This window comes from Gallus gallus, chromosome 27 (assembly GCF_016699485.2).
Source record: "Gallus gallus isolate bGalGal1 chromosome 27, bGalGal1.mat.broiler.GRCg7b, whole genome shotgun sequence".
NCBI classification, from domain to species: domain Eukaryota; kingdom Metazoa; phylum Chordata; class Aves; order Galliformes; family Phasianidae; genus Gallus; species Gallus gallus.
The window spans coordinates 85589-112132 of record NC_052558.1 but is presented as its reverse complement, the minus strand read 5'-3'; the positions used below and the strand labels follow the sequence as shown (position 1 = coordinate 112132).

The 26544-nt window shown below is 48.0% G+C and overlaps 2 protein-coding genes across 9 annotated transcripts; one reads left to right on the top strand and one right to left on the bottom strand.

Annotated features, from left to right (window-relative positions):
- Window positions 1-211: 211 nt before the first annotated feature.
- LOC124417416 lies at window positions 212-26326 on the top strand. Its single transcript, XM_046904427.1, has 6 exons — window positions 212-271; window positions 18671-18782; window positions 21361-22187; window positions 22267-22404; window positions 22838-23014; window positions 26195-26326. The coding sequence occupies exons 3-6, from the start codon at window positions 21807-21809 to the stop codon at window positions 26246-26248; spliced, it is 750 nt and encodes a 249-aa protein (XP_046760383.1). The 5' UTR covers window positions 212-271; window positions 18671-18782; window positions 21361-21806; the 3' UTR covers window positions 26249-26326.
- Window positions 2283-12263, bottom strand: VWA5A1 (von Willebrand factor A domain containing 5A 1). Of its 8 annotated transcripts, none has more exons than XM_040653214.2 (18): window positions 11800-12263; window positions 10609-11274; window positions 9926-10173; window positions 9595-9820; window positions 9099-9241; window positions 8833-8944; window positions 8276-8403; window positions 8038-8126; window positions 7376-7520; window positions 6962-7041; window positions 6363-6471; window positions 5326-5490; window positions 5082-5185; window positions 4598-4782; window positions 4226-4432; window positions 3530-3753; window positions 3252-3378; window positions 2283-3057 (listed from the first exon to the last, which is right to left on the bottom strand). In XM_040653214.2, the coding sequence occupies exons 2-18, from the start codon at window positions 10685-10687 to the stop codon at window positions 2978-2980; spliced, it is 2451 nt and encodes an 816-aa protein (XP_040509148.1). In that variant the 5' UTR covers window positions 10688-11274; window positions 11800-12263; the 3' UTR covers window positions 2283-2977. The 8 variants fall into 8 exon arrangements, with proteins under 8 accessions (XP_040509148.1, XP_004948511.2, XP_004948513.2 ...); XM_004948454.5 differs by having other exon boundaries at window positions 10609-10664; XM_004948456.5 differs by having other exon boundaries at window positions 9926-9970; window positions 10609-10664.
- Window positions 26327-26544: the final 218 nt, after the last annotated feature.

Below are 26544 nucleotides of genomic sequence, written 5' to 3'. Positions count from 1 at the left end.
GCTGAGGTGGCCGGAAGCAGAGCGGACAAGCGCTTCCGGGACACAGCCGAGCAACACACGCGCGTGGCCAGTCCACTTCCGGGTCAGAGATAGTGCGCAAACGCAGTTGTCCTGCCCGCAAAAGGGCGGAACTGAGGTGTTACTAGAGATAATACGCATGCGCATAAGTACGTGCCGGATTGGCTGAAAGGTGCTTCCGGCTGGCGCGTGCGCAGAAGTCTCTCGGTCTCCAGAGGTGCCCTTGTGTGAGATCAGTTCGTGGCGGTAGGAGGTGGGATTGGTGGGGTGGTTTTGCCAGGATGGAGTATGGGGGTTTATGTGTCTTCCTTCTACGATGCCTGGCATGCTGAAGTCTCAACGGTCCTGAAGAAAACTGAGACCTGAGCATGTTGGTTTTCCCAGTCTTTATCTGCATTGCCCAGTATGAGACCTGGGAGTTTTCTCCCAAGTCAATTGTATGTTTTTTGTGCATCTCTGGGAATATTCATTGGGGTATCCTCTCTGGTCCAGCACAGCAGCAGTGAGATGTCTGGGAAGATATCCAAAAGCCATCCTTCTTCTTCCAGATTCCTGCAACTGTTGCTTTTGTGTAGGTCCCTTTATATTTATGTCCAGAGGGAAGCATTATGTGATGGGGTGATGGTTGCAGTATGTGATCCTAGAGTTTTTTTCCAACTCTAATGATTCTATGATTGTATGATTGAGAACTACAGCATTTCCTCTCCACCTTACTCATCCCAGGCTACTCTCTGCTGCAAGGGAGTATAGACAGTGTATCTCCTCCAGGTACAGTAACAGTTCTCCTTGTGTTGGTTTATCTCATACCTGAACCAGGAGCCTCCTGGATCGTTTGCAGCCCACTATATTGCTTTCCCAACAGATATTCAGGTTGAAATCCCTCATCAGGATGAGAGCTTCTGACGATGATGCTTGTAGTTGAAGCAAGAAGTTCTTGTCAGCGGGATTCCCTTGATCAGGCAGCCTATAGCAGGCCACGACCACCAGATATCCTGTCTTGGCACAGTCCCTAATTTTTACTCACAAGCTCTCAACCTATTTATGGGTGGTTTTTTTTTTTTTTTTTTTTTTTTTTTAGAGGCAGTTCTTTACAATCTACCCATTCCTTAACACAGAGCACAAAAACCCTGCTTCTCTTTCCCTTCTAAAAAACACATAGCCCTTGTTTGCAGTGTTCCAGTTGTGTGATTGTCATACCTACGTGCCATGGTCTATGTAAGTTGTTAAAGATCACTATACACGTAACTTCATATAGTCACAGTTTCTTTCTTCACTGGCTAATGCTTCACACTCTCCTCCTCAGCTGATGATGTATCGTAGTGGATTCCCATTCAATCAGAACAAGAGTTGATACTGCAGATATTGAGTGTGTTCACTTGCAGTTTTGGGTCTCTGCTCGCAGTATTACCAGTGAGTGGCTGCATGAGCAGATAGTGAACTGGGGAAGGAGCATCATCTAGTGCATGCTTGTGATAAACTACTTGCTAAGGGAAAGTCTGCACTTCAGGAATAAAAGTCTCTGCCTGTACCCCTTCCTAGGGTTTTCCCAGCATTGCAGATGAGCACATTACTATCTCCTTCTCATTACTTTAGAATGTTTTTAAAGAAATGAAGATGCTTAAGGAGAGCACCTAGATGGTCCACAGAAATCCTGGGATGGACAGCTGCTCAAGATGATGATTCACCTGAACCCAAATACACATTTCTTTTAGGCTGGGATGTACTGTGTCTGGAGATGCTGAAAACAGGCACAATTAAGAGAGCTTACCCCACTGTACACTGTGATGACTTTCCAGACTTTCAGGAGAGAAAACTTCCAGGCAGGAGCAGAACTAAACCACATCTTCACCTCTAGTTCCCTGTATGTAAAGACCTACTGGCTACATCACAATACTCCAGAATATCTTGAGCAAATACTGCACTCTCCTCTAATCTTCAGGATAAAGCCATGATTTTCCTGGTGCCTGGGAATGAGAACTGGGGTCTCAGTGTCACTTTTTTCACCCCATATGCCTTGCCTCCCTGTTTGTTCTGGAAATCCTTACCTCACAGGAAGGCCAACAGAAAGCTCTTTCACTTTTCCTTCCGTAAACTGAGCCCTGGATCTAAAACACTGGAATGCTTTAACCTCTTCCAGCTTTCCTTGTGGCATACAAATAATCCATATCTTGGGAAGTGTCTCCTTTGAGATTTCAGGGAGAGAGCAATACATAATTGTTTCTCTGCACTTTGCACTTGTCTGTTCCAGACAGAAAAGGTGAGTCTTAAAGGAAGAACAGCGTTTATTTTGGAAGTCACATAGTGCAGTGGAGTGAAAACGTTAAAGATATAAAGGTAGATCATTAACAAGCCAGTAACCTTCCTGCTATAGCTAGGATAAGTCAGCCATCACCCATCTGTCTGCAGGACAGAGTGCTGCTACAGGTAAGATCAAGACTGTCACATCTTGTAGCTTGCAGAAAATTTGCTGTTTATTGGAATATGAACCAGAGACTTTGCCAACATGGAGGGCAGGAAGTGTGGTGCGGCACATTTTCAGTGGGAGCTATGGTTACTATGCCTTTTGTTGATACCTCTAAACATTCATCTTTTCTATTGTGCGTGGCACTTCTGTGCCAAGAGAGCACACCTGTGAGCAGGCCAGTAGCCCACTTTGCCAAAGTTGCATTTGGAAAGGGCCACCACTCCATGAAAAAAGTTATGCTTCCCTTCCACTCCCATCTTCAGCTAAAACAAACATGGTGGAGGCTGTGAACGAGAGGTTTTCTGTTGCGCTCGGCATGATGCAGATGTAGCCCAGCTAGTAGAATACTTCTCACAAGTAATGAGAATTCATCTGTTGTGTAAAATCCTACTTGGTAGCAGCAGTGGGGTTACAGCATGGCAGGTAAATTTAAGCTATGCTTTGTGGCCCTGTTTTGTTCCACAGGTGTTGATGTTCTATATGCTGATGTTAAGCTCATAGCCTAAAGACACTTGGACTCACACTGCTCCCAAGGAGGGTGTTACTTGCCTCCAGGCACTTGTCCAGCTGAGACACTGCAATGAGGGAGAGATGGGAAGTGAGGCAGGAAGGAAGGTCCACAGAAGGAAAGGAAAAAGAAGGCATAGGACTATTTCACCTGACCCCAGGAAATTGAGGTCCTGTAAAGGGATAAGGCAAGTCCCATTGGAGAGAAAGGGAAGGAAGCTATGCTATGTAGATCTGCAGGAAAAGGACTTTCAAGGCTCACCATCTCGGCTGCACAGCCAGGTTACAGCCTTTGCCTCCAGCAATTCACATAGCTCATGGTAACGCCTGTTGTCTCTCTGCAGCCAGGTCACAGCCAGCACTGTTGCCCAGAAACTAGGCTCCATGACCTGTAGGAGAACAATGAATGACACTGCTGTACATCCTCCCTGACCCTCACTCCTTCCCACCCCCTCTTTTGTGGCTAGTGGTTTCTGATCCTTTCACTAGTTCTCCCTGCCCAGGACTACACGCTGCCTCCAGAAAGGATCATCCTCTTACCTCACCAGGCATCTTTCCCTTGATTTCAGCCTCCTCAACCTGTAGCACAGAAGCTAAACCTGAGCTGAGGGTCCAGGAGCCATCTACATTCTGCAGTGCCACCAGCTCTCTGCACTCAGCAATGGCTTCATTCATCCATGGCCCAAAAATTTGAGAGCACAAAACAAATCTTGTTGAATCCACATACTTGAGAGAGAAAATGGATGGTGGTGGCTGTTCAGGTGCTGTGAAACAAGACATGAACAGGGAATCACAGGAAGATGACTCCTCTCCATTCCCCTGTGCAGTGCCCCAGAACACTCATCTCTACTCTTCCTTGGGCAGTTACCTGCAGACTGAGACCCTCCCTGTATGTCCTCAGTGTGATCTTGTCCCCAGCGCTTTTTGGACATCCTTTACTCATCCCTCTTCCCTTGACATTTCTGCCTAGCCAGGTGCCCCAGTGGTCTCCTGACATCCTCAACATATATCGTCCAAATGTGCTTTCACGCTGAAGCACTGGCCCTAACGCCTCCACGGGCATCCTTGACCTGGATCTCACAATTGCTGAAGGACTTTCAGCTTTAATACTAATTAAGGGAAAGATTAAACTCACTAGTTTCAAGACCAAGAGCAGGACATGTAAAAAAGCAACAGAACACTCCTATCAGATATTAATTAATCCCTGTATTTCCTATCTGTGTCAAAGCTTTGTACCTTCTTTGTGAGCCCCATGCTGGAGTAAGTTAGCAATGCCATTGATGAGACGCTTGATGGCAATCCGTGACTCCTGCACTGCAGTGTGCCATCTAGGTGGGTTCCATATGGTCTTAGGAAAGCAGGAAGTGTCAGTCAAGGAGCCACGTAGCAAAAGGATCTTGCAGGGAACGAATGACTGGCGAGGTGACAGCAGTGCCAGGGGCCCTTTGAGAGTTAAGAAGGAAAGGGGCTGAATTAAGGTAGTGGGGGGAAAAGTACCTGTTGATGATGGGGCTTATGCATATTGTGGCTGGACTTCTGGCTCCTGTGGAATGAGAACAACACATGGAAATACCTCTCCAGTTCTTTTCCCCAAGTGTTTTTCCTTACCATGGTACCAGGGGGCCCTCCGTGATGTACGAACACCCACATAGCTGGTGAAGGGGCAGATGATCCCAGATGTGAGACTGATTTCAATGGCACGCTGCATTGGTTCATCCCCTGACCCTCTCACAACCTCTGGCAACAGTAGCTTCTCCAGCAAATGTCTTGCAGCCAGATGATGACCAGCCATCCTGGGGACAGAGTAGAGTGAGGCCTGACAACGTGGGGAGAAAGGGCCTGTGTTCTCTCCTTTCAGGAGTGAGGATGTGCAAAGGGAAGACCTGGATGCATGGACCCTTCTATCTTGAAGGAAGTGATGCCCATGTTCCTGGGTCCTGTCCATGTGGGTTCAAAACAGGGAAGGAGACCATGCTTGGACACTTGGGTTCTCTCTCAGTTTGGCACGGTGTGAGAAAGCTGGGAATGTGTGAGCTATCCGTGTCCTCCATCAGCTGGAGTCCACGTGTAGAAAACAAGGAGATGCTCTTACCGGCCATCTCCCTGTGGGCATAGTGGGAACTGGATCTTGTGAGTGACATCCTGGCCATCCAGGTTGAAATGCAAGGTCATGACACCACTGGCCTCCTTCATATCCTGGAAACACATGTAAAATTACTGGAGACACATGATGGCTGCTGAGGGATATTTGGAAGTTACTGAAAGATTACCTGTAGTTATTGGGAGGTCATTGGAAGGTAACTGTAGTTAACTGGGATGGTAGCCCCAGCTCTCACCTGTTCCTTTCCATGGATCTGTGCATAGAGGAAGATGTGCTGACCCTGAAAGATGAACTGAGGGGTCCCTCCCAGCACCTCGACCTCCAGGCCAGAGGGCAAAGTCCACTCCAGAGAGACTCCCTCAGCTACTGGCTTGAGGGCCTGCTTCAAGCATTTCAACACCTGGGGAGAAATGGCAGAACACCACAATCTGGCAACTCCATGAGAGTTCAGTATGTGGCCCCTCTGAGTTCTTAGGGGACACTGGGATATGATTGGTGGTGTTCAGTTTTGGCTGGGATAGAGTTAATTTTCTTCCTAGGAGCTGGCACAGTGCTGCATTTTGGATTAAGGATGAGAATAATGTTGATAACACATTGATATTTTAGTTGTTGCTAAGCAGTGCTTACATTAAGTCAAGGATTTTTCAGTTTCTCAGACTGCCCTGCCAGCAAGAAGACTGGGGAAACACAAGGAGCTGGGAGGGGATGGGACCAGGACAACTGACCCAAACTGGCCGAAGGGATATTCCATACCAGATGACATCATGCTAAATGATAACACTGGGAGGGGGGAACTAAATGATAACACTGGCTGCGGCAGGGAGAGATTGCTGCGTGGGGACTGGCTGGGTGATGAGCAACAGCATTGTGCATCACTTGTTCCAGATATTCTTTTATCATTATTATTATTATTATTTTCCCTTTGTTTTCCATCCTCCTAAACTGTCATTATCTCAACTCATGTGTTTTACCTTTTCTTCCAGTTTTCTCCCACATCCCACTGGTGGATACTGAGCGAAGGACTGTATGTTGCAGATGGCCTGCACCAGGTAGCTTCCCTGGGAGCAGTCAGGTCTGTGAGCTATAGCAGGGGAGAAGCCTGGGCACTGGGGTTCTCAGTGGAGTGGGGCATTTGGGTAGAGTCAGGGAAGCCTGGGTGCCTGGGTCCCAAGGGCAGCTAGGTCTTGGCTGCCATGAGTGGGTTGTCCAAGTACCTGGAAGGCTGTGCATTAGTGGAATAGAGGGCACCAACCAGGGCTCCTGGGTTCCTACCTGAACTATCACATTGTCAGAAGAGACATAGACAGCTTCACCATCCGTCTCCCTGGCCAGGGCTGTGGCCAGGGAAACACTGTCCGTGGAAAAACAGAAGGAGAAACACCTATTGCAGAACCAAGGAAAGATTTCAGAAATGGGAGCCAAGTATAGACGCAATGATGCAGGGAAAAGAGCTGGAGAATACTAGAGTTATAGCTGGGGATACAAATCTGGGGTGCAGAACAAGAGGACAGGAGGAATATCAGTGAGTGGACTGAAGGACTGGGATAGGAGCTGGCATTAGACAGGGAGCTGTCATAGGTGGGCTGGAGCTTGGGGCAGATCTGGGGCCAGTCTACTGGGGGTGTACATCTGAGTGTACAGTGCCTGTAGCTCAGTCTCCCTGCTCCCTTTGTGAAGGGTGCCTTGAGTATGGGACTATTAAGCAAGGACTCCCCTGTGGAGGCTTGACACAGAACAGAGCTGTGCAAGGTAAGAAGAGTCTCTGGGACAGAGAATGGGCCTAAGAACTGAGACAGGTGAACACAGACACTCATCAATTATGGGAAGAGATCACAGAGTAACTGAAAGACTGGGGGCAGAGTCCCCATTACCGGTGGCTGTTGCGATGATGGCAGACCTCAGCAGCAATGGCTTCAGTGTCAGGTGGTAGCTCAGACATGAAGATGAAGAGCTGGGAGACAGGAAACATCAGTGGTGAGCCTTTGCACAAGGACCCCCAAATGTGGACAGCAGGTCCCTGAAATGGAGAGAAGGGCCCAGGAGAGAGATCCCCTGTAGAGAAACCACCCCCAGAGAGATATCCACTCAGGGACAGAAACCCCTTGAGATGTAGAACTATTTTTTCTGCACTCTTCTACACCTCACAGTATCCTTCTTGTTCACCTATGACCAGCATTCCCCTTGGGTTGCTCAGTCCACTCCCCCCTCCACCCCCCTTTTCCTATGTTCTCTCTGTACCCCTGGGACATCTATCTTTCCATCTTTCCATGCCCCTGTGCACAGACCTGGCGTGCATGTCCGCAGGGGCGGGGAGTACTGTAGATTGTGCGAAGGGTTCCCAGCAGGTCCGTGTCACCCAGCCTGGAGCCAGTTGTGGAAATGAGTTGCATTGCCTCATTCAGGTTGTCCTGGGTATATTCAACACTCTGCCTACAGCAGACAGAATGTGTTTGCAGAGCACATTCATAGAATCATAGAATGGTTTGCATTAGATCTTAAAGATTATTGAGCTCTATCACCCCTGCCATGAGTATGCTTGCCAACATTTCCCTATGCTGGTCCTGGTGCTCTCTGAGACCCACTACCATAGCTGTACCCCATCATTTTCTGCAAGACCCTGCCCCCTACTAGTTCATAAAGAGATCTTGAGTCCTAGTTCCTACAAGACTCTGCTCAACAGAACCACAAGAGATGCTCTCCCATACTACCACAAAGATTCCTTCCCCAGAGTCCAGCCCTGCCGTCCAGTACTGCCTCCAGTCATGCCTTCCAGTACCCAACATTGTGCCATACCAATCAGCCTACTTCAGAGCATCCCAGCCTGCCCTCTGACATCTCATTCTGCCTCATAACATCTATCATAGCCCCATAGCACCCAGCCATGCTCCACAGTATCGAGCCCTTCCCACCAGCTACATAACACTCATCCTGCCCCAAGTTTTCTTACGGGTAGATGCCCACAGGTGTTGCTCCATAGCAGTAGATGTTGAAGTAGCAGCCCAAGGGTAGGCTTTTGAGAAGGAAGAGCAAGGGGTCCTGTGGAAAGACATAGCAGGCTTGTCTTAGACAATACTGATGGGGGATACAGATGCCCTGGTCCTTAGATTTGTCCTGCTAAAGCTCAGGCTCTGCTCCTTCTCAGCCTACTCCCTCACTCCAGTTTGGTCCCTGCTTTGTGAAGGTACCTGTGCATGCTCAAGGGAAGTGCTGTCCAGAACAAAGATGAACTCTCCAGACTTGCACTGCCCAGGTTTTGCATCATGGATGTTGGGTGCCAGTGTAACCAACACCAGGGAATCACCCAACAGAGAGCCTGGGGGAGATACACAGTGCAATGAAGCCCAGTTTTGGATCACTTTCCAGATCCTAGTTCTGTTCCTCATTGTGCTCTCAGCATCCACTCTCCCAGAGACCCTGATACCCCATACTGGTGCCTTGATACTCTACTGTACTGTCCACCAATTGCACAGCCCAGTGTCCCACCAGCCCAGTGTCTCCAATACAGTTACCCAGTAAGCCCTAATACAGAGTTCACTGTACCCATCCTGGTACATCTAATACTTCACCACAGTGTACTCAGCACCCCACCCTGGAGCCCTAAGACCCCCACCAAGTCATCTGGATGTCTCCCACACAATAGTCCAATGAAGCCTCTCATTCCTCAGTCCCCACTGTCTCCCTGCGTCTCAGCACCTCCTGATACCCAGAGGTGCCCCCATGTTCCCTCTTCAACTGAACTCACCTGCAGTGGCCACAGGGTCTCCTTTCTCCACCACAACACTGACTGCAGTGGGTTCTCTGTAATATACCAGCAGCTCCAAATGATGATTTGGGGGAGTGCCAGCCAGTGAGACCTGGAGAAGGGTTGCCTGGTCTTACACAGGAGGAAGAAAGCCAGGCCCAGCATTAGACTGGGAGCACAGCACTGATCCCAGTGCATCCCTTTTGGCTCAGTGGTGATGCCACTTGACAGCTCTTCCTGGGACTCTGGCATTCAGGAGGGCGTACCTGTGCAGTACTGTGGTCCTGGGCAGTGTAGATCAAAGGAGTGAGGGCACAGTTAGCCTGGACATCAGCCACACCACGGGGTGACTGCAGGCTGGCAGTTAGCAGGAGGCTGTAATGTAGCTTGCCAGTGCGACAATTACAGGCTGCAGGAAGAAATATGGCATAAAGGAGGACATTGGCTCTCCATGCAGTGCATGTGGCATTTGGCATCCATGTATAGGACATGTGGGGATAACTGGGGATGTCACAAAATTGTTTGGAAGTGTTTCTGAGTTTATATATGGGAAATTCATGAGGGAAATATGGATCCACTTCAAAGGACACAAGGAAAGCATACATCTGCTCAGGGGCTGCATTGTGGCAAAATGTCAGTGAGTGCAAAGGAGGTTGCATTGGGTCTGTTCATAGAGTGCATGAGGAGTGTGGTTCTTCTCAGTCACGTACCCTTGTCTAGGGCATGTAACTGTCAGGGCAGGTTTCTTTTAGGGTTACTCACTGTAGTGAGTCTTGTAAGGATGCATTGTGGATGGCAGCATAAACTGGGCTGCTCCATCTGGCTTCCGTGATAGCTCTTGGACATAGCGTAAGGTCACAACCATTTCCTTGCCGGGGGACAGGGAACCCAGGAAGCAGGCAAACACCTCGCCTGATTCCGTAACCTCATACTGAAGGTAGTCAAAATTCTCCCCCTCCCCTGTAGAGCCTCTGTACAGCTGCTGGGTCTGAATGGGAAGGAGAGGAACAGAAGGCTGGTTGCTAATCAGGCCATGGGCTGCTCATCCCAGGCTGCTCTCATGGTTCTCTCATGCTTTCCCAAATGCTGGTACCTCATCCTGCAGCACAGCCTTGATCTTGGCATCCTCACTGCAGGCCTGGAAGGAATAGATGGCCATATGGGGGCCCAGGGGGAAGACGAAGGTGACTTCTGAGGATCTCAGACTCTTGTTATGGTAGATCAGTTCAGAGACCACATCAGCTACATAATCCTGGATAGCAACATCCACCACAGCACTACAGAGGGGCAGTGAGCACAGGGGTACGTAGAACTCCTTTCCCAACAAAAAGGATCCTGGTACTGTTGAGAGAGTTGCAAACTGTCCATCCAAACCCACAAACAACACACTGCTTCAAGTGTGCGGCTGTTGACATTATGGAGACCAATACAGCTGACAGTTCAGTGCTGCACAAGGAGAGATTCTCCCCCCTCAAGGGTAGAAGGGGATCCTAAGTCTTTGTGCATGGATTAGATACAGCATTGTTGAGGATCTAGTAGGAGCCTACCATAAGAAATCTGATCTACTTGTACATCCCAGCTTCTTTTCCCCATCCATGCCCCTGTTCCCCACCCTGATCCTGTAGATCCCTTCACCATTCCCATCCTTGTTTCCCTTCACAAGATCCAGTCCAGACATTTCCCACTACAGCAACCCATCCTTCTCCTTTCTTTACCTCTTTTTGGGAGCATCCCCTACCCCCTAAATGTCCCTCAGCTCTCTGATCCCCCCCTCACCATTGATGTAACTTTTTTCTAGAAGTCCAAAGCTCTGATGCGACATCTCTGGAGACCTGCAGACAGGAAGGGGTCTCATGTAAGAAGAGAGATCCACAGACAACACCAGGCAACCTCTGTGTGGTCAAGATTCCTTGTAATTTCACCATGCTTACATACATGCGTGGAGGCCCTAAGCCACCATGCACAGCCAGAGCAAATCCACAGATTCAGAAATCCCTGTTCATGAAGACTAACCAGGAGTATTTTTGCATTAAAGAGGTCTGCACCCCATCCCCACCATGGGAAAATTCTGAAGAGAGCTGAAGAATAGTGAAAGGAGATAAAAGGAAAGAAGGTGTGAAAGCAAGAGTGGATGGATGGATTGATGGATGACAGTACATATCTGCACTGGCAGATCAGCAGATGGGATGCATTTGGGGACAGGCAGATGCAGAAGTATACAGAGGCAAGAATTTTTGTTAAGTAGATGGATAGATGGACAAACAAGTGGATGGAAGAATGGATGGGTGGATGAATGGATGGGTGGATGGATGACTTAGAAGGTGGAGGGATCCATTTTTGAAGAGATGAGTGGGTACCCATCATAAACAGTATAGTGTTAATATGGCTGCACAAGAGATTGCACCTGTGAAGTATATTCTTGAAGTAACACGCAAGGGCAGACTGAAAGGCCAGGCAACGTGGAGGAACATAGCAGAGAGAGAAATGAAGCCAGGGTCCATGGTGGCAGAGCAAATAAATCCCAGAAAGGCACCAGTGGGAGGGTGTTGTAAATAATAATAAATAAATATAATACATTATTTATTAATAATATATATATAAATAAAAATAAATATAACAATAATAAATAAATAATAATGTTTTGTTGCCCTCTGACAAAGTATCTGGAGGTGAATGGGTTTTCCCACCTCTACCCCAAACCCAACCGTATGTCTCTCTTGATATGGAATTTCCATGGTTCCTGTTCTGAGGTGGCAGGATGAGCAGCATCAGGAAAATCCCCACCCTGCCATCATGCTGACAGTGGACAGGCAGAGCAAATAGGGTGCACATCCTCTGGGGAGCAGGGATAAGGAATGGTCAGAGGGATTAACTGAATAGGGTCAATCTCTTCCCAGTGGGTGGGGGACAATGAACAGAGAACAGGGAGAAAGTAACAAAATGAAGGACGAACAAGCAGACACTCACCAGAATAATGGTCTAGGTCATCAGCTGGGACGAGACAGACAATCAGAGTAGGGAGGGAGAGATGGAAGAAAAAGGATAGAGAGTAAGAGGTAGATGGATGAGATTTGAGGTGGAAACGGGGGGGAGGGGGGGGAAGGAGAGACAAGAGTAAGAGATGTTCAGGCAGATAGGAAGATGCAGGGCTATGTAAACAGGGACGACTGCAGTGAAGACAGGAGAGGAAGGGCGGAGAGACAGACGGACAGACAAGGGAAGGCGGGCAGGGGCGGGGACAGGCGAGTCGGGGGGACCTCCAGGGCGGGGAGCCTCTGCTGCAGCATGCTCTATTCACACGGGCTTGTGTGCGTAGATATAGCCAGCACTCGTTGGCCAAAGGAAGCTGCTGCAAATTACTCAGCAGGTCTGCTCCTGGCCAAGCAGCGTCTGCCACACCTTCTCCTACCGCCCAGCGCTTCTGCTGTGTCGTCACATCTGATGCAATTAACTGCTAAGGGCGTTTGTAAACAGAGTGGTGACTGGTGTGTGCCCGAGGCAGTGCCACTCTTTCTTCCGCAGTCTTGTCTTGTTGCCAGATTTGGAGGCTTGGCTCAGGTCCATATACTGATTAGTGCTGGGCTGTTAATTGAGTGAGGGATTGCAAAGCTGCAAGCCCAACATTCTGACCAGCTGAATAAGAGAGAGAACTAGTAGATGTACCCAAACTCACAAACCTCCTTTTTGTGGGAATCAAATGTTGTATCTGCATTAGAATTAGGTAATATATTTCTTTTTTTCATGGTCTCCGCTGCCATAGTTGCTCTTGGGAGTCTTTCTACTTTACTTTGGGGGGGGGGGAGGGTCTCTGATAGTTTGCATCGCTTAATCCTCTAGACGAACCTTCCCCAGGAATGCATGCTCAATATATAGGTGAATATATGTATATTTTTATATACTATATATATATATATATATATGTATATGTATATATTTGTATATATGTATGTATATGTATATATATATATCTATATATTTTGATATACAGAGAACAAGTCATGACATACCCAAGGAAGCACCTGAAGAGACATTGGGAAGGCCTGGCATCCCCTCCATTCCCCCCCCCCCCCCCCCCCCCCCCCCCCAGTAATCTTTGTTTAATGAAGACTTTGAAGAAAATCACCTTATCACTACGACTGAGCCATCTTGGGGACAACAGGATGGCTTGGCTACTGACCTGACTGACGCCAGATAACACACGAATTAACAAATGTAAACCTTTGATAAAATTGTGAACCTGGAGTACCCAGCCAATGGGGAAACAGGGAAGGGGGATAGGCAAAGGGGGACACAAGGTACAAAAGACAAAAGCTGTCATTGAGTCCTTCGGGGTGCTCCTGCTTGTGGGACGCCCGCCATTGCAATCACAAATAAAATCTGCTTTTATCAGAGATACCATCCTGACAAAATTATTTGGATATTTCCAGCATTTTGACTTGGGTATCTTCTGTCCTTGCTAGACTGGAATACTCTGTCTTCAGCTTCCTTGCATAAGCCAGCTCCATACTCATGCCTTCTTGGCAGCAGCTTGAGACAATCCACCTCATTTGTGGTCTACAGATGCTCAAGGGGCCAAATCACACCTGACTTCAGACGCATTTATCCCAGAGCATACCCTGACTGTCTCTTTTCTATGAGTGTGTATAGGACTGAACTCTTACTTCTCCACCAAACCTGGGCAGCTTCCTTCAAACTGCCTCTCAGGTTTGGTGTGCTCTTCAGAAAAAACAACACGGAGGGCTGTGCTGGTGGTGCCACAACCTTGATCATCACAGACAATTCTGGCTGCCTTTTTTTTTTTTTTTTTTTTTTTTTTTAACACATTGATTCCATTCTCATTACACTTACGGAGATCAGGTTATTTGAGGACGTGGATAAACATGCCATTGGGAAATGACTACCTTCAAGAACTGATTGAACACCTCATGTTGTCTCCAGTTGTCCTGGTGGTTTGAGTAGGAAAATGAATCATGGACTCCTGGCTCTACATAGGACTACCTAACAGTTACACCATATGTCTAACAGTTGTTGTACAAATGCTTCTTGAACTTTGGGAGGCTCTGTGCCATGACTGCTTCCTTGGGGAGCCTGTTCTAGTACCTAACCACCCTCTCAGGGAAGAACTTTTTCCTAATATATAATCTGAATTTCCTCTGATGCAACCTAATGTAATTCCCTCAGGTCCTAAGGTATAGAGTCCCAGGTGTAGATGCTCATGTACTTGCTGTACATCAGGAACTAGAAGATTGTCATGGTTTTGTAACTTTGCTATTGGCATTCCACATCATAACATCATGGACAAAAGAGAAGAACTACGTATCCCAGAGGACCTCACGGTCAGAGAAGGAAGATACATCATGGAAGATATGTCATCTGGTTGCTCACAGTCTTTTTCACTTTCGCTTGCTGCCAGGGAGAGGAGTGGGTGTGCTTCCAAGCCGTGCACCTTCATCAAGTAGGGCTTTAGGTTTCAGAAACTCCTCACTCTCTCTCTCTCTCTCTATTGCTGTTTCGCTCTCTCTCATTTCATTTGATTTATTATCCTTATTTCCAATTAGATTGCATTATATCGTGTCATCTTGCATTCCAACATCGTAGTTAGTAAAATAAGTTCTCCTTCTTAGATCGTTGCCGCTGCTCCGTTTTTTTTTTTTTTTTTTTTTTTTTTTTTCGGGAAGCCAGGGGGGCCTGCAAGCCTACTGCCCCCCTGTCACGGGCACAGATCTATCTAGATAACTCCATGACAAAGATCATGCCCGCAGTGTGAGCGTTGGAACTAGATGATCTTTAATGTCCATTCCAACCTAAGCCATTCTAAAATTCTATGATTCTATGATTTTATGAACTAATAAATGACAGATACTTAAAAGACCTCACCAACTCCTGATGGAGACCACTCAGTGTCTGTGAATGATGTTTGGATGCTGGACCCCTGGCATCTCCCTCCAGAGCATCTGTGGAGGTTGTCTGCCATCTCAGTTGAAGAGCTAAGGTCCTCTTTTGAAGAGCAAAAGAATGACACCTGGACTTTATGTGACATAATCTGATCAGATCCTCATTTACTTTCAGTCCACACAAGATATCAGAGTGTTATAAATCCAAAGTAGGAAGCAGTCAGGTGATGGGTGACAACCTGGCCTGGTCTAGTGGTTGGCGACCCGGGGTTGAAACTAGATGATCATTATGGTCCTTTTCAACACAGGCCATTCTATGATTCTATGACACCAGTCCCAACTGTTTCAGTGATGTAAAGTGTTGGTTTCTGCTTCTGAAGGCATAGTTATAGTCATCTCCTCACTATCCTTTCTCTGTCATGAACACACATGCACACATGTATGCATATGTATGCACACTCTGAAGTTCTCTGTCATTTCACATGCTGGGGGAACCAAGTTGACATCCCAGATGCCAGTTCTTATTGAAGTTCTAGCTTGTCTGGTATGGCAGCACTCTGCAGTAGTATGAGTTCATTCAGATAGTCCACTGTTAACCTCCATTCTCCATTAGACTTCCTCCCAGGCCATATGGGACTATTGAAGAGTGAGGGAGTCTTGCTGTTCACTCCTTGCCTCTCCGTCCATGAATCAGCTTATGGGTGGGAATCAGGGAGTTTCAGTTGGTACAGTATTGCCCCCAGTGCACAACAGTAGTAGTGATCGGCTCGTGCTGTTCTTCAACTCTCAGCAGCTCCACAACAGAAGGATCCTTTGAGAGATCAAACAAGGTAAACAGCTGCTTCGTGTCCTCCACCTCCAAAGCAGCTATACTGAAAGCATACCCTTTGGGGTCCTACCTCCTAAGCTAGTCTTTGCCAAGGATTCATAGAGCATCCAGACTAATCACAACAGGGTGCTGCTGTCACTCCTTCCCTGGTGGTCTCACTTTGACCTCCAAGTAAAATTAGTTGTTGAGATTTCCATGTCATGCCAGAAAAACAGACGGGTTCTCTCTTTATAGCTTGGTGGCATTAGGGTGCACCAGCATCGACTAGAGCCTGGCACATCATGGGTCTGATGTGCCAGGACATTGAATCCACACAGTCCAACAAACTCAGCTGTCTGTTTCCTCCACCTGGCTGGAGGCAGGACACCTCTAGTCCTGATTGCAGTATCCATCTTGTATTCACTCCTGTAAATGCAAATCACAAATCCCTTTATTATGTAAATAAGATTGGTGCATCTAACCTGTCTGGTAACTGGTGACTAGAAACTGCTGTGGCAGTTTTCCTGGGAGAGCTCCTTTTGTGATCGTTTTTCCTGGCATCTCATATACCTGTGCCATTCCATTACATATCACCTTCAGCATGGTTAATTCCTTCACGTACTGAATACTTTCTCTGCATGGTGGTCAACTTGCCTGGGCTACGTGCCAGCTCCTTCTTGAAGGGATACTTTTCCTTCCTGTCTGACAGGAGTCACCTCCAGAGGCTGAAGGCTTGTCTCCCTTTTGCAATTTCTTTGTCTTTGCCACCTTTCCTAGAGAGGGATCCAAACTGTCTGGATTATCTGTCCCAGCACTGGTGCAGCCAGGTGACAATTTGCTGGCTGAGATGATGGCTAAGATGTTCTTGCACATGCTCACCCATGGTTTGGGGTCAGGTGGTTACTGCCTCATTTGTAAGTTCTACCTGTTTCTTCTCATGTTCTTGTCATTGTCCAGCTTAATGGAACCCTTCCTCATCCTCTCCTTCCAACCTTACAAAATGAGGTGTTTTTCACAGCCATTGTTTTATCTTACATAAGGGAACAGCTGATACTGGCAAAGGTTTGTTGTCTGGTTGAAGGACTGTTGAAAGGGTTGGAGCAGTAACAGGGCCTGTCACAGAGTTTGGGGAAACTGCAGGGCTTCTCACAAGGGTTGGAGACACAGCATGGCCTGTGGAACAACTGTAGAGCCTGTTGCAGGGGTTGGAGCAGCTGCAAGGCCTGTCACAAGGGTTGATGCAGTGTTGAGTGTGGCTCAGCAGTAACTCCAGCCCCAGAGATAGAAAACAGCACAAGGATCATCTATACCATATGGTCTCTGAAATATAAATATAAATAACATTGTGACCAGCAGCTATTAAACAAAAGTAATATAAAAATTCTGTTTTAACATGCTCTGGTCAGACCTGTTGTTATCTCAAGCCTTTGTGCTCCATGTTGGGTTCCTAAAAGTACTGCTGTGGTTTAACGCAGCAGGCAGCTCAGCACCACACAGCTGTTTACTCACTCCCTTGATGTGGGATGAGCAGGGCAGTCTGAGAAGCTGAGAAGTCCTTGACTTAGTGTAAGTACTACTCAACAACAGCCAAAATAGCAGTGCATTATCAACATTGTTCTCATCCTAGATCCAAAGCACAGTAAAATTCCATCTCTTAGGAAGAAAGCTAACTCTATCCCCACCAAAAGCAGAACACCTTGATATTTGCCCTAAAAAGACATTGCACAGGTGCTGGCAGTTAATTCTGTTACTCTTCTTTAAGTAGGATAAGTTATCTCATCTTGGTGAGGGGGTGTATGGTTTTTGTTTGGTTGGTTGGTTTTTGTTTTGGACACCAACTTCAGTTTTGGGGCATATCTTTTCTTCATCTCTTCTTTCTTTAAGCTACTCTGCAAGTGTTTGTGTCCATGTGGGCCAGAATCCCTGAGCAATGCAGTTGGAAGGGTCTCCATGCACCTTACACCAACATTTCTTTTCTGATGTCTCTGGTAAAGAAATGGCTGAGGTGGCTGCTCTGTGCTATCCAAACTTTGTGATGTATCTAGGGTCACATGCAATTTGTGTGGCATGCTCCACTTGCTGAGCTTATGAAATGTGCTCTCTCACATGCTGGAGGTCTTTTCCTTCTTAGGGGCAATGAGGAACCTTGGGTGGGTGGATCTTGGCCTTGCTCTTATACCAGTTAGGGAAGCAATTAGAGGTATGTGTGCTCTGCAAATTACTTGTGCATCAAATCAACTCTTATTATAGGCCAGGACATATTCAAGCATTCTTACAAGCAGACAATATGTAAAAAGAAATAGATTTTTGACTGCTTCTTGGGTTTATGTCAAGGTTTTCGTAGCAGGAGGCTGCAAGTATGGCCTCTGTGAGAAGAGACTAGGACCAATCCCCATGTCAGACAGACAGTTCCAGCTGGCTCAGAAAGTGATCTGCCATTGGCCAAATTTGAGCCAATTAGTGATGCTGCTGGCTTCTCTGTGATAACCTGTTAAGAAAGCATAAAAAAGGCTGTGCAGTAGCTGTAAGAGAGAGGAGTGAGAAAAATATGTAAGAAATACTGACACCAAGATAAGTAGAGGAAAAGGTGTTCCAGGTGCCAGAGCAGGGATTCCTGTGAAGGTTGTAGAGAAGACCATGCTGAAGCAGGTTTCCCCCCTGCAGCTCATGAGAAACCATATCAGAGCAGATACCCACATTGATACCTGTGAAAGACCCCATGCAAGTGTAGGTGACTATGTCCTGAACGAAACTGCTGCCTATGGAGAATCCACACAGAAGCTGGCAGAGACAGCTTCTAGGGTCAAGTCTTCTAGTAGAACCTGTGGCCAGTGAAGGCCTCATGCTAGAGCAGTCCATTTCTGCAGGACTGTACTCAGAGAAAAGAAGCTGTGCTAAGAGCAGTTTATAATGAACTGCAGTCCAAGGTGGGAATGAAACTGTGCCTGGAAAGAAAGGGAAAGTGATTTTAGTTTTGCCTTTATTCTTCACTATCCACTTCTATTTCTAACTGGCAATAAATTATTCTTCCCCAAGTCAAGTCTGTTTTACTGATGACAGTAACTGATAAGTGATTTTCCTGTGCCTGCCTCAACCCACAAGCTTTTTCTCCTGTTTTTTTTTTTTTTTTTCCCAGAGGTGAGGCAGTGAGGGCGCAGTTTGGTGGGAATCTGGTAGTTGCTGAAGATTAACCCAACTCAGAGTGACTTCAAAATTTGAGAGTGAGGAGTGATGAATTTCTTCCAGAGGTACGTAATTAATTGTGGGCACACAGAAGGTTCTCAGACAATGTGAGAAGAGATGCTCAAATCTTTCCACTGATAGTGACACATATAATTTTAATACAGGAAAATGACTAGTCTCCTATGCATGCAGAAGCAGTTGTACTCGATTCCAACAGTGCAAAATCATTTGTTTTCAAGGTGAAATATTTCTTGCTGGAGCAAAACATTCAGAGCCAGTGCATTCCAATGGTACCGCTAACAATGGGGCAGCAGCTGCTTCTCTGGCCCCTGTGTGATGGACCACAAGTCCCTGCATTGGAAAGCTTAGAAGATAGGCAAGGATGATGTCAAGCTGCTAGATGGCCTTCCCTTTTTTTCATTGGAGAGGTCAAGTGTGCTTCCCGTGCTGCCTCATTTCTTCCTTATGATCCTTCTAAAGAGAATAACTCTCTCCCAGTCCTAAAGAATCTTTCCTGGTCACCATAGCATTTCAAAGACCATTGAGAGTGGCCCCATGGTCATATTGGCCCTCAGCACCTGTCTGGTTTTGGCATAACCAACGGTGTGGGTCCTTCCCCTATCTCTGGGAAAGAAAGCTCAGTTCCACCGTAATGCTACCATGAGCTTTATTGGTCTAAATTCTCCTGGATTGCACAAGTCAACATTGAAAAGGACCTCGTTTGCCTCTGGCTGCAGGTGATAGAGAGCTGCAGAGAGGCAGGAGGGGTCATGAGGAGTGAGCCCAGCCCTGTGCTCCCCCACAGCCCTGTAGCAGCCTCACTGCCAGGGTGCTGTGAGAGGCCTCTGGCTACCACAGTGATCTGCAAAGTCAGAGCTTGGCCCTACTCAAATCTACCTGAAAACTGGAGCCTCATTCCCACTACTGGAGCTGCTAGGGCCTCTTGATTTTTTCCAAGATGTCTCCAAAATGCATGGAGCAGTGACAAATGTCAGAGAACTGCCCCACAGACCTGGCTTCCAGTCCAACAAATCCATTGGATCTTGCCTGGGGAGCTGGAGAGGAAGGCTATAAATATCAGAATTTTAGAGCTGGGACATGGCAGTGAGCAGAGCTGAGAGTGCAGGGCCTGGCCTCCTCACCAGCACCAGCTTCATAGCACGTTGGTAAATGTGCTATGGATATGGACACACACCGAGCCCTATGTAAATAAATGCCTCTTTGGCTGATCCCTCAAGGCAAGCTATGTTGCTGGCATGCCTGGACAGATGGAAAAATTCAGGCCCTCTTGGCCATCTTGTCACCCATGCTACATGCATTGGTATAGATGCACTTCAGCTGGGCTACTGACCTCACCCCCAGCCTTGGCATACTGCCCCTATTTTTATCTCTAATGAGCCTGGTTTTGTCCCCTTCCCCCTTCAAACTTTCAAGAGTTTTAGGCCTTCTCAGTGAGCCCTGATACCTCCTGGGCTAGAATCGTCTTCCCCCTTTGAGAGAGACAGATAGACTCCATGAGCTGCCAGCAGGTCTGGTGCTGAATAAACTACCCCATGATTTAAAAAAATAAATAATAATAATAAAAATTCTCCAATGGCACCAGCCTCTAAGCCATGTGTTGAACAGGTGGGTTTTCCTGTTACTCTCAGCATTTTTTTCCTGAAGGGATGGAGGAAACACAACCTGACCTCTTACTCCATTAACTAACTCCAGTGCGCTAAGGTCCCTTTTGGTAGTGCTCAGGCTTCTCCCCATGGCTTCATCACTGCCAGTCTGAGCTATCAGAAGGGAATAATAATTGAAAGCTGTACTAGAACAGGGAGCTTCCAAGTAATGCCCCCGACCAGGGAGGCAGCAGACTTTCCTGTGAGTGGGGTTAGGTTGGCTTGTCAGGCCCTCTGTTCCCCTTGGAAGGAAGTCACCTATGACAATTACCCTTCTTTTGTTCTTGGCAGAGGCAGTCTTAAGGCGTGGGGTTGACTGACTCACCCTAGACAGCCCTCTGGATGGATCTTCACCACAATTCTCATGTTCCTGCTTCTCAGTTTCCAAAGCCTCATACCTATTGTGCAAGGTTACCTGAGAATGTGAGGCAGACTGGTAGAGGGTTCAACTGCCACCCCTAACAGGGACCTGTTTCCATTCCTCCCTTAAATCCCCTCCTTCTGCCTAATGATGAGAGGGCAGGGAGTCCTCCACTACTTGTGGAGTGTCCCCCCTGAGGCTCTCTTTCAAGAATGGCAGGTTATGGCTCTGTCAGTTCATCTCCCTTCCACTCTCCCTGATGGTCCTTAATCTTTCCACCCATTCCTTTAGCTCCGTCACTGGGCTGAGCAGGTGATCCACCAGCTGACACTGCACACTGGTGGTATCTCTGCAACCCTCCAGCACTTGTGCTGGGCTCAGGCAAACCCTGCAGCTGAAGAGCTGAACAGCTGCATATGTGTGGGCAGCTGGTCTGGGACGCCACATTCTTTCCAGTGAAGATTTTTGGCCAAGTGGAGAACAAGCCTAGGTCTAGTTCTTCTGTAAGGGCAATGGCTGCTAGGTGAGATGGCCGCCTGAGCAGGGAGGGGGACTGTGACCTCCCTACATGCCTCACCAGGCCATTGCTCCAGGTGGTCACCATTTTTGTTTCAACAGGATGCTGCTCCCAGCTGCTTCCAGAAGAGAGAAAATGGACAGCTTTCCACTCTTCCTGTGTGCTCTCCAGAGCAAACTGCCATGCAAACTGCAGCACCAGTGGACAACTGGTGCAGCATCAATGTTGTTGTAGTGACAAGTGCAAAGCCCAAAAATATATGGGCTGCTGTGAGGAAAGTTAACTGCATCCCAACCAGCTTCAATACACTCTCCAGCATACACATTTTGCACAGTCTGCCTGCTTCTTAGATCTTCCTTTCCCAGCCCCATGCCTGTCTCATTGCTGTTTACCCTCTGCTACCATCTAACGGCCATCTCATGCATTTCCCTGATCATGGGAGATCTGCAGAACAGAGTCACCGAATGGTTCGGGTTCATGCCCCCGCCCACAGTCCTTCTCCCAGAGCCCTCTCTTGCCATCCTGCACCACGCAGTGACAGAAGCTGATGCTGCCAGCTTTCCTACAGGCTCTGCTGCCCAGCATCTCTCTGCAGAGCTGCTCTCCCTGCTCGACTGAGAAGCACCGTTGGGATGCTCGGTGTGGCATGTCTTCCCTCCCCCGCTTCCACCCACAGGCGTTTGGAGGATGCCTCAGGCCTGCTGAGAGGATGGACGTCGTCCTCACAGCCCTTGAAGCGATGGTCGACTCCAGCATCTATGACAAGGAGGTGGCCTGCAGTGTGATGGCCGTGGCCATGGAAGACCACGCCTTCTGGCTATCAGATGTAAGCACCTTGGAGAAGGTTTTGAAGGAGCTGACCAAGGGCTCACAGCTGAGCAGGCTGCTAGAAGGAGTCACAGAAGACACGTGCATCCTCTTCTTGGCTGTGAGTTACTGGATAACGCTTTGCTGCCCCTCAGGGCTGTGTGTGCCCCTGCAGGCTCTCACTGGTGTCTTTGTTTCAGCTAATGGCAAAGAGTGAAGATAATGAAGACTTTTTGGGTGACCTACGCCACCTCAAGACTTATCTGAAGCATCCAAGTGTGGAGATGCGCACAGTGGTGCTCAGAGGGCTTGTCATACTCTCCGAGACACGGGAGAAGGTGAGTGGGACGTTGTCGACTGAAGTGGCGTTGGGCTTCCCGGGCAGCGACGGGAGGGGAGTGACGGTCACGGGTCAGGTGGGGCCTGCTGGCTGAGGAGCTTTGAGGGTGGGACGTCAAAGCCCACGGAAGCCCATCTTTTATCGTGGGCTAGTTGTCCCCTACCAGATCAGGTTGCCCACGGCCCCATCCGTCCTGGCCTTGAGCACCTCCAGGGGTGGGGTAGCTACAGCTTCTCTGGGCAGCCTGGTCACCACCCTCTGAGAAAAGAATTTCCCCGTTGGCCTGTCTGAGTGCTCCCACGGCCGCTTCCGCTGCAATTGCCGTGCCAGCTGCCAGGAAGTGAACCTGGAGGCTGGAGCTCAGAGACTGGAGTGTTTTGCCCAGGGCGGTCATTCTCTGCATCACACAGAGGAACCTGCGTTTCCTACAGGCAAGAAAAATGGAGGTCGTGCTGCCAGAGATCATGGCCACCCTGCAGGCTGCCAGCGCAGACGTCAAGATGAAGGCCCTGTTTGTCATCCAAAACATCATGGGCCACGTGAAGAGGAAGGAGGCCAGCTCCATCGCTGTGCAGCACGCTGAGGAGCTCCTGCCTCTCTTTGTCGATGTAAGTGAGGCTGCTGTGGGAGGCAGAGCCCTCGCAGGGGCGCTCTGCAGTGCCAGCGCCTCTGGCCCAGCTGTGTGGGCAGCACTGGCACTCGCACCGGGCCCTCCGCCCCCCTCGCTCCTCCTGGGGCTCCTTCCGGGCAGGGAAACAGCTGTGGGCCCTCGGAGAGCCCTGTGCCCAGCATCTGCTCCCCGCAGTTGGCTTCCGGCCCTCCATGCCTCCTCCGCTGCCTGTGCAAGGGCAGCCAGGCCTGGTCCCCACGCACGGTGCAGGAAGGTGGAGGCCTGCAGGCGCTGCGTGCCATGGAGGCGGTGTGAAGGCGGTCCGGCCTCCTCGTGCTAAAATTCTCTTCCTCTCCTCTGCTCCTGGCTGCAGGACAGCACAGCACATCCCTCTGCACTCCCAAGGCCATGGCTGTCCAAGCTGCTGGCTTGGCTGAGTGAAGAGGAATTGTCTTAGGCCACATATATGTACGCAGGTTTAATGTATGGAAGTAACAAACCTTCTTTTTGTATATGCATGTATTTAATAAAATCTTTTTAAATATTCATATTTGTGGGCAACAATCCCATACAACTTGCAGGATATTTGTCCTTTTCTCCTTGAAACTCATGCAGCAGTGTCTGGTTCCATGGAAGTGGTTGCAATTCAAAACGAGTTCTCGTGGTGCTCATCAGAGATTTTGGATCTAGGTTTGCTCTTGGGTTCTCCCAGGGGAGATCATGCTGAGCCAAGCTGGTAGCTTTCTCGGATGTCACCAGTGGCTGGGTAGATGGGCAGAGAGCAGTGGAGGTTGCGTACCTCGTCTTCAGCAAGCTCAGCTGGCTGTCATCAGTGGTGCTGAGTCTGACTGGCAGCCTGCGACTAGCAGTGCTAGGGCTTTGGACTGCCCCCGTTGCTGCTGATGCGCACACCTCTGTCGCAAACCCCAGGGCCAGGTTGTTGCGGATCCCCCAGGTTTTGGAGAACTGGAATCTAGTCTGTCCGCTGGCCGAGCCGCGTGGGGAGTGATGACATGACCCAATATGAGTGCATCAAAATCTCCATTTATTATCCGTTGCTTACACACTAATGTAGATTGTGGCGAACGTGCGTCAGCTTGTAATTGGTTGAAACATTGCGAGAGCCCCCGGCCCTACAATACCATTGGCCATAGAGTCACACATCTTGCTCGCCTAGCTCCAGATACAGCATTAATTGTCCTATTGTTCTTTGTATTTCATTACTCAGTCTCTTCCCAGGCTACCTTCCCCTTTATCTTAGCTGCAACCTCAGCTTCTTCTTTGTGCATTCATAGCTTCAAGGTCTCCTAGCCTGAGTTGTGCACGTAGCGCCCGAGCTCAGCAAGTTCTTGTTTCCTGAGCCATTATAGCATAGCAAGCTAGTACTTTTCCAATTGTATCTCCTGCCAACTATAAGGCCTGTCCTGCTTGTACAACCGTTCAAGAGACCCATGGCCCCCTTGGCTGTCGAGCCATTCCTCAACAATTCCCCCTTTTTCTTTTTGTACGAGCAGGACACCCTGTGTGAGCTTTTCCACACCACACATTATGCAACTATAGAAGGGTAATAATTGTCAATAGCCAGCGTAAGCCTTCTTTAACAAGCCCAGTTAGCCATGGCAATAGGCCGCCAAATAGATTACTTAGCCAATCATCAATCGGATTCTTATCTGTATGCACCTTTTGGGTATGCTCCTTTAGTCATTATAATTGCTTATGTACAGAATCACTATGGTCTGACATATTGAAACAGCACATCCCTTCAAAGTCCTGGCACCCATGTCCCTGGGCCAAAAGCAAAAAGTCAATAGCCGCGCAATTTTGCAAGATAGCAGGCCTCATACTGTTCATGTCCTCTAACAAAGCATTTAAAATCAGGGAAGTTTCACTCGACTGCTTAATTGTCCAGCAAGCAAGCTTTTCTATCCGCCTCAAAGCTTGAGCCGCGGCCACTCTTGGCGTGAAGAAAGAGGCAAGGATTCGTGCCGTGGCGGACCAAAGTTCCATCTCATCATTACAATCAGGTTGCAGGTCACCTAATGTCCGCTTGCTCCCCGTTTTTCTTTTTGCACAAGCCAGGTTGTATGAATCGCATCTTGAACCATTTTTTGCCAGCATTACAGTAAACAAAGCATGATCATCAGCACACCAATCACTATCTATAAGAATACACTAGATTTATGTTGCACACTTCTAGAAAGCATTCCTTGTCAGTGATCTAACAGTAAAGACTAAATAAGGCGCACTGTAAAATACAAGGCATAATCAGTAAGAATCCAATCAATATAGATAACAATAAACATAGTTATTTGATAATAAACTTCCACCATCCACCCAACCCAAAGTTAATAGGAGAATTGGTCCTAGCCACTTATGATTGTGTACGTCGTACCATAGTCCAGGTGGCTTTTTCTTGACATCATTTTTGTCTTGGCTGGTAACCATATGCTTTAATATAGGCACAATGTCTGAATCACCTCTAGGAGTTAATCAATTCAAAACATACAGTACTTTCACTTCCAAAGATGAAACATGCTGATTCATTCATTGGCATTTTGCCAACGGCTTTTGACACTAACAAGCTCAATTCCTGCGGATCCCATCGGAGGGTGACGTTCAGACTCTTAATTAAACATGCAGAAAGGTTGCCAATAGGTAATCTACTGTCACATCTACTCCTGGTGTAGCTAACAAGCTCATGAAATAATTCCGATTGGATAAGCACAGGAAGACCTATCAAACATGTCTGAAATGGGCTACTAACGGACTGTAGGCTAAGACAAAATTCAGCTGGTTAACAGAATTGACCCATGTTACCCAGACATTCATCCGAGGCTTGATCATGTGAATAATTGCGCTTGTTTGACTCAGCAACAGAAGGCTGGTAAGGGCGAGTCTTGTGAACCGGGACCCACAGTGGACCTGTCACAAAAATAACCTCTACCTTGATACAGAACTCGACCGTACCCATCCATGTCCCTGATTTCAAACTGCAATACTAAGAGAAGATGCCGTGTTGACACTATCAGTTTCTATATCATCTTGCTCTACTGCAACTGCTACTGTTCTTCCCAATTTCTTTCTTCCTTTACAATCCCCGTTTCTGCATACTTTCTAAGCCCTCTCAGTTAATTTGTCCGGGTCCCTTACTTCAATTCCTTTAATTTGTATATTATAGGGAGAAAATAAGGACATTCTCGCTCTTTCTAGCAAAAGATCATCGGAGTTGTAAAAAAGTTCAGCAGACAGGCAGGGAGAGAACTGAAAGATTGTAACTACTCATACCAGACAGAGCCTCTCAACATGATCAGGAGTTGTCTAGCTTGTACACCTGGCATGGGTGTGAGCAAGTGCTATAACAGACCACTGTCAAACCCCGCCGAACCTGAGGTGTTTTGACGGTGGTTAGTGGCACGGAACCATGGGTTCGTGTATGACAAAAGAGCAGGAGGCGGATTGCCAAATGGTGGCAGATTCCATCAACTATGTATGGAACCCAATTTACATTGCCCCAACCGGGAGCAGACA

Excerpts from the sequence above, each read along its gene's own strand:
- LOC124417416 (XM_046904427.1), top strand. The coding sequence starts at position 21,807 with ATGCTGCCAGCTTTCCTACAGGCTCTGCTGCCCAGCATCTCTCTGCAG. Across the intron at positions 22,188-22,266 it reads CGTGCATCCTCTTCTTGGCT|CTAATGGCAAAGAGTGAAGA; the intron begins GTGAGTTACTGG and ends TCTTTGTTTCAG. Across the intron at positions 23,015-26,194 it reads TCCTGCCTCTCTTTGTCGAT|GGAGAAAATAAGGACATTCT; the intron begins GTAAGTGAGGCT and ends TGTATATTATAG.
- VWA5A1 (XM_040653214.2), bottom strand. The coding sequence starts at position 10,687 with ATGAGACCCCTTCCTGTCTGCAGGTCTCCAGAGATGTCGCATCAGAGC. Across the intron at positions 8,945-9,098 it reads AGGACCACAGTACTGCACAG|GTCTCACTGGCTGGCACTCC; the intron begins GTACGCCCTCCT and ends ACCCTTCTCCAG. Across the intron at positions 3,379-3,529 it reads AGGGAAAGATGCCTGGTGAG|GTCATGGAGCCTAGTTTCTG; the intron begins GTAAGAGGATGA and ends GTTCTCCTACAG.